At 36.6% G+C, this 7579-nt stretch overlaps 1 protein-coding gene across 2 annotated transcripts; it reads right to left on the reverse strand.

The window, feature by feature from the left end:
- Positions 1–219: 219 nt before the first annotated feature.
- LOC113092894 (NTPase KAP family P-loop domain-containing protein 1) lies at positions 220–6837 on the reverse strand. 2 transcript variants are annotated; one of them, XM_026258668.1, is made up of 5 exons: positions 6650–6837; positions 6458–6557; positions 3278–3412; positions 1348–3164; positions 530–804 (listed from the first exon to the last, which is right to left on the reverse strand). In XM_026258668.1, coding segments are annotated over exons 2-5 (2202 nt in total). In that variant the 5' UTR covers positions 6459–6557; positions 6650–6837; the 3' UTR covers positions 530–555. The 2 variants fall into 2 exon arrangements, with proteins under 2 accessions (XP_026114455.1, XP_026114453.1); XM_026258670.1 differs by having other exon boundaries at positions 220–804; positions 6458–6837.
- Between the last annotated feature and the right edge of the window lie 742 nt (positions 6838–7579).

The raw sequence follows: 7579 nt of genomic DNA on the forward strand, positions 1-7579 counted from the left end.
CTGACAGTATTAACCTTATGAATGGTGTTATCATTGGACCTGCTGTGTATTAGGTGTAGATGTATATGGAATAAGTGGAGACTAGCTGAACAGTTTTTCATGTTTTTAGATAAGATGTTTGGGCAGTCTTATAAGGTTTGTAAAAGCAGTCATTGGATACGATCAATACATTTCAATTAAGCAAGCTAATATTTATGTAAGTTTAACTTGGATGCATAGTGTATATCCATATTTCCTTTATTATTTTGATTCATTGCAGAAATGACATTTGCAGTTTATTTTATATAAAATCATTGAAAAAGCTTCTTAAAAACAAACCTACTTATTCCCATTATAAATAATGCATGGTACACATTTGATCTGTTTGAAGACTGAAAGTATTTTTAAATGTCATTATTTTTCTGATTCGCTGGTGTACATCTTGTTTTTGCTTTGTCGTAAGGGCATTATATTTTGTAGTTAAACAGTACTGTTTCCTGAAACCTTCTTATTTAATTGCAAGCACGCACAGGAGGAAAATGCAGTGATGCAATCTTCAAGGTCAGTTTATGCTGCTTACTGGTCATGGCCAGATGGGCATATGACCACTCCAGGGTGTCTGTCGTTTGGAAGAGTTTTTGCCTGATCTGGCCGACCAGGAGGTATGACCCCAAGGAAATGAATTTTAAAAGTCATCCATTCACCCAGAGTCATTTGCAGGACTTGCCTGAGGTCTTTTGGGTCACTGAAGAGAATTGTTCTGCCATCTATGAAATTTTCTCTTACCGTTTTGAGGTATTTCTCTGGGAAACTCAGTTTTGACAGCTAAAAGGGGAGAAATGCACATTAAAAAAATGATTACAAATAATTTGTAATAGTGTAAATTAAATATCAAGCTGTGCTTGTTCAAGCATATAGGGCTGGTATTTTATTTTATTTTATTTATTTTTTTATTAATGACTTATGAAATGAATACTTTGATTCGGCAAGGATGCATTAAATGTATCAAAAGTGACAGTAAAGACATTTATTTATGTTATTTACGTTACAAAAGATTTGTATTTCAAATAAATGCTGCTTTTTTAAGTTTCATTCATCCTCAAAAAAGGCATCAAAGTTTCTACAAAAACAAAAATTAGCAGCACAAATGATTTAAACATAATAAGAAATATAAAAATGGAGTAATGGCTGCTGAAGATTCAGTTTTGTCATCATAGGAATTACATTTTAAAATATATTAAAATAGGACAGTTATTTTAAATTGTAGTATTGCTGCTTTTACTGTATTTCTATCAAATAAATGCATCCTTGGGGAACGTAAAAAAACAACTACAGCTTTGAATTTTTTTCTTAAAAATGATGACAAACCTCTTGACAAATATCTTCCATTTTCATGTTCAGTACGGTTCGTGATGAAAGGGACAGGAAAGCATTTCTCCCTGCTCTCTTGAGTCTGCGGCTCCCACGGACCCTTGCCAGTTCATTCTTGATTGAGTAGTTTAAGTTCACTGTGCTAAGCTTAAACATTTCCAAGTCCCCTACTGTAAATTTGAAGTCTTTCCTAAGGAAAATCTCAAACAGCTCAGGGTCCCCATCTCTTTCCAGAAAGTTCTCCACTGCATATCCAATGATGAAGAGCTCCAGGCTATTGTAATTGAACACTTCCCATAGTGTCTTGGTATCATCAGCAGCACAGTATGATCTGTCTATCTCGTCATTCTGTCGGTCATCTTCAACACACTGAAGAATCCAACTTAATCTGCAAGGCCAGCGGTCCACCAAAACCACCCATGCAGCAATTTTCTCTGGAGGTGGAGGCTCTAATTTTCGGATCTCCATAATCAGAATAGTAACCCGAATGGAGTTAATCACTCGTCTCATGGACATTGTGTCTCCAGATATGTAAGTCTGAAGTTTGCTTTTATCTCTCGAGGTGATGCAGGAAAATGCAGACTTAGTTAATTTATCCACTTCTCCTAGATTAAGTTCTGCTGCAGCAAAGTTTCCTTTTTTGGGGATCAAAGAAATGGCTTGTTCTTCTTCAGACTCACTATATTTTACTGAGCACTCATCTTCAACCGAGAACGATATCCCGGGACCTCTTAAAGTAGACCCTCCAGTCTCCTCAAGAGAAATGTCTTCAGGTATCTCAGACTGACCACGCACAATGTTTTCAAAGATGATTGACTTTGATGCATCAGATAGTCGAGGTACAGTGAAGGGCAGTGTTATTATACGATCTAGAAATTCAAATGCAGAGTCTCTTTTGCTTAGACAGTAGTCTGCCTGTTGGACCTGTCTAACCAGGACTTCCGGATCTACAGCAAGCACAGAAATGAAGGGACTCTCTTCATCAGATAGGAGAATATTGATGGCATCCAAAACGCCTACGATTTTCTTTGGTGTGCAGCGGTCCAAGTTTGTGATCTCCAGTACTACCCTGATTCTCCTCCTTTCAAAGATCTCCATGAAGTAAATGAAGCAGCAGAGCAGCCTCATCTCCTTCCGAACTTCATGCATCAGTCCCAGCTGCTGACTTACCTTCTTGTTGTCCAGCCCCTGTCTAATTCTGAGGTCCTGGTTGAAGATGAGGTTCTTTAATAACAATAATATAAATCTTAGAGCTCCTACTGCCGGAACACCAAGTACAGCGATGGCAAAACCTTCCAGTACACCATACCCACTTGACTCCACAACCTTTCCTCCTTCTAAATGTTTCTTCAGGCCAGGAAATCCAAACAGGATAAGAGTAACCAGAATAACAAGTGTACCAATGAATCCTATAAGTATTAGTGCCCAAATGGGAATGCAGCCCAACTTTTTTGACCTCCAATTCTTTGAAATATCCTCAATCTTCTTTTTCCCTGCACCTTTCTCTGCATTATGTTGGGCGATCCGGAAAAGGCTTAGCTGCAGTTTACCGAAGCTGTTCTGAAGAGCCTTGGTCAACTGCATTACCAGTCCCGCCCAGAGAAAGTCACTGCCAGCAAAATGCCATGCACTGAACCTCACAAACATATAACGAATGTTCTTCATGTTCTGGTTCTGCTCTGTCCACACAGGATGATAGAAGAGGAGCCGCAAGATCAGAAAGAGGATGTCAGAAATAGAGGGTGTAATTGAGCGAGGCTTTGGTTCCCCAGTGTACTTATCTTCTCTTCTTTTGGCCTCTTGATTCATATGAACTGAAAGAAAATTGAGACAGAGTGGAAGAAACATTAAAATCTCCAAGACTTTTGGAGGACATCTGGGAGGGTTGATCATTTCAAATTGTTTTTAAAAAAGTGTGCGCACTTACCCTCAATATTCTTTAGGACCATGTTGATCCTGTTGTGACATTCTGAATACAAACCCACCGTCACAGGAGAGGAGACTTTTATGAGGGTTTTTGATAATGCATAAGCATACACATTATCAGAAGGGACATCTGTCACTGGAAATGAAACAGTTAATAGCTGTCATATTGGTTTTTTTAATAATGAAGTTTTGTTACAAATTCATGTTATCTTAACTGTAACACAATGATTTATGCCTTTACTAACAAAAGGCATAATTGTGCCTAACCATTTGTTTGACCAGTATTTGTTTTAAGGGTCAAGTCTACCTCTTCATCTATTTTTTTTTTCATTCATGAGCAGTTAAATGATGTTAACACGTAGGTGAAGCAGGTCGCATAAATGTAGATAAGACCAATTACTATATATTATAGTAAATGTGCAGAATAAATCTTCATTGATTTATCTGAAAGGGCAAAATCCCTGTTTCATTCCAAAAGAAAGAAAGAATAATTGATTACATATTAATAATAGGTGGAGGCAGGGCCACGTTATCCTAATATCCTAAATTTTTACATTTCTGTGACTACATATGTCTGTTATTGATTGTATACTTTATACAGTCACTCTTTATTGGTAAATATTTTTTATGCAATATATACCCATACTCAGAATTTGTGTTCTGCATTTAACCCATACAAAGTGCACATACACAGCAGTGGGCAGCCATTTATGCTGCTACGCCCAGGGAACAGTTGGGGGTTCAGGGCCTTGCTCAAGGGCACCTCGGTCGTGGTATTGCCAAGTCCGAGACTTAAACCCACAACCTTAGGGTTAAGAATCAAACTCACTAACCACTAGGCCACAACTTCCCGGCAGATATAATATTGATATAATTGATTTAATTTATAAAATTGAAATAATTATTTAAAATAATGGTCAAGTTGTTCATTTGCAGATATTGTTTGTAATTTTACATTAATTTGTATATAATTTATGAAAACAGGAAAAATACTGTATAATACCACAATTTTCCCACATAAAAATGAGAACTACTGTAATTTGTAATTAATAATATAATCGTTAACATTCAAGTTGTTTATTTACAGATTTTGCTAATTTTGCACTTTTAAACATAATTTAAAATAACAGAAAAATGCTGTAAAAACTTTTTTTTTTTTTTTTTTTACAGTGCACAAATTAATTATTATTTTTCCAAAGCATTGTTTGAATTGTGAAGGTAGTCACTCAAGGAATGTTTTAAGACCAAGCAGAATCCTCTGCTGCCTAGTCACTCCTCCTTCACAGCGAGCAGAACTCATGATTTGATTTCTGGAAATCAGTTTGGTTGAATGCAAAGAAATGATTATTGATCGTAAGCACAAAATCCAGCTAGAAAACATACTATGTGCCATTCTTTTACTATTTGCAATAGTTGGATTGAGGCTATGGAATGGGGGCCCCCCAAAGCTGGTTAGGCCCTGTAAAGGCTTAATGCATCACTAGGTGGAGGACTTTCATATAACACTGTAAAGCTCAATGTGAAGCATTTTGTCATTATTTTATGCCTCTAGCATATGCTGTAATTATTGATTTAACATTTTGTTCTCATGATTTCTTCCCTTTTTAATAGCTTTTTGTGTGTTTATTAACTTCTTGAACAAAAGAACAGTGGCTCGTTGGGGAAGGCACAAGGATGCACTGTTTGATTTGAAAGAAAACTGCACATCCTTGTGGTGCGGATGGCACAGAAGAGCATAGGCAGTTTGAGTGATGTGGGGAGAAGTATGGTAACCCATACTTGGAATTTAACCCATCTAAGTGCAAACACACACCGTGAACACACCTGGAGCAGTGGGAGCACCCAGGGAGCAATTGGGGGTTCAGTGCCGTGTTCAAAGGCACTTCAGCCATGGGTATTGAGGGTGGAAGAAATAGCTGTTCATTCACTCCCCCCACCTACAATTCCTGTCGGCACTAAGACTTGAACCTGCAACCTTTGTGTTACAAGTCCGACTCTCTTACCATTAGGCCGACGTTGTTGCCATAAAGTAAAAAGGTGTTTCTGCTTGGTTTCGGACCGAGGAAGTTTCACTTGTTAGGCGAACGTGATGACCACTGCACTATAGAAACTCCGGTAGTCCAAATTGGTTGAAATACTAATGGCAGATAGACTATTCTCCTTATATCGGGGTGGAGTATCCCTTTAATGGATGGATATTTGCTTCAAGTGATAGGCCAGGTAAGTCAATATATATTATCTTGCTGTGTGTCTGTAATTTCTTAATGTTTTCTGACTAAAAGCAACCAAAAAGATTTTTTTTTTTTTAAACAAGCGGTTAAGCAAATAATAATAATAATAATACAATTAGTATGCTTCCTCTATTTTAAAACCCACAAGCTGCCGCTGCAAAAGAATTATCAAGTATACTTGCAAAATACCTTATGTTGATATGCATGAACACTATTTCTTCCTCCCTTAATTAGCTGAATTTCTGAATCAAATACAATGAGCCAATGCATTTCTTCATCTAATTCAGCTAGGCATGCATTGTCAATGCGGTTACCATTAAAAGCAAACAAAATAATATATAAATAAATAAAAAGCAAACCAAGGTGCATGCTGACAGCAACATATTAAATTGGAATGCACATAAAATATACCTCTTTTAACAGTTGTTGCTCTTTTGAAATGAAGCACCTGAGCAAAGCTCTTTGGATCCCTCACTATGAAAAATATGGTAATGGAGAATAGAACATCTCACCTTCTTCAAGCAGAATTGGTTTGCAATCATTCAGGCACAGTTTACAGCAAAATTGCTTGTACATTAATATCCATTCACCATTTTCAGAGATATTTCATGTAGACAAAAGAAAACTGCTTTTGCTTTACCAGATGCAGAAGAGCCAAGATAGAAGAGAAAGTTTGCTTGTAAACATTTACTGAGAAAGACTAATCTTTGGACCAGTTGTGGATGAACTTTGAGAAAGACCTTAAATTTGAGACTGTACGTAATGAATAGCCTATCTGCCATCTTAATTTATAACTTCTATTTATGTGTTTATTTATAAGTGATCTAGTCATGCAAGTTTACTTACTAAGAAAATATAAATAAATAAATAAAATGGATCACTATTGTGGCTGTCACGATCCCAGTCTGTATTCTCATGTTGTGTTTCTGTTTGTTTCTGAGTACACTTACTTGTTCAGTTCCTGCTTCCTAGGTGCGTCCCAAATCGCGTATACTTATGCACTATTCTGTGACGTGTTGTATCATAAATAGTGCAAGTAGTGTGTTCACACTGAAAATTCCAAAAATAAAGAGTGCACTTTAAATATTAGGGTTATGACGGTAAAGAAATCTTCCCACAGGTTAATCGACGTGTGACTATACCGGTAATACGGGTATCAACGGCGGGCGGGGTTCGTTTGTGTTTTCCCTCTTTCCTTCACTTTCCTTAACTTTCATATGACCTTGCGCATTTTACTTTCACTTTAGCGGCAAATCGGCGTCAATTGTTTGAATGGAAAGCATTCGATTAACATCGACATGTGCTCTTTTCTAATATGAGTCTAAAAACAAGCGTTGTGGGTCTCTCTCTCTCTCTCTCTCTCTCTCTCTCTCTCTCTCTCTCTCTCTCTCTCTCTCTCTCTCTCTCTCTCTCTTACACAGAGGATTCCGCTTGGTCTTTTTCTCTTAAAATCATTTTTTAACCATTATGAACTGTATGAGTTTTTGTAAGAGAGTTAAATGTGTTGAAGATATTGAAAAGAACGCATACTGTAAAACTGAGCAATGCAATAAGAATGTAAAAAAAAGAAAGAAGGTAAAATGATATGAAATCCCAGAAAATCTTGTTTAATCCCTTTTGTTGGATCTGAGTATATGTGTAAATGTCTTCTATGTGAATGTGTTTGTGTACTTGTTGATTGTTTTGACAAATATATGATTGTGTGCACAGGTGTGAAGAGTGTGGGTGTGTGTGTTGCTGTGTATTAGTTGATCTCACATCCAGGTCCACTGTGGTTGTTTCTCACTAAAACCAATGAAAAATAGATTGACAGTATATGGTCACATGGAAGTCATAAATGAAATCATATTAATAATATTTTATTAATTAAAATTCAATATTCATAGAACATTAGAATTTGTTGTAAATGCTTGCACAAATTTCACAATACAGCAAATTCATGAGGTTCTTGATGATATAATTCAAGAACTGATGTCCATTGTGATGGACATACATAAATAAATAAATAAATAAATAAATAAATAAAATCTGCACTCAGCTCTGTTAAAGCTTGCCAGCGTAGAGCCTGAGCT

Source organism: Carassius auratus, unplaced genomic scaffold (genome assembly GCF_003368295.1).
Source record: "Carassius auratus strain Wakin unplaced genomic scaffold, ASM336829v1 scaf_tig00214736, whole genome shotgun sequence".
Taxonomy (NCBI): Eukaryota; Metazoa; Chordata; class Actinopteri; order Cypriniformes; family Cyprinidae; genus Carassius; species Carassius auratus.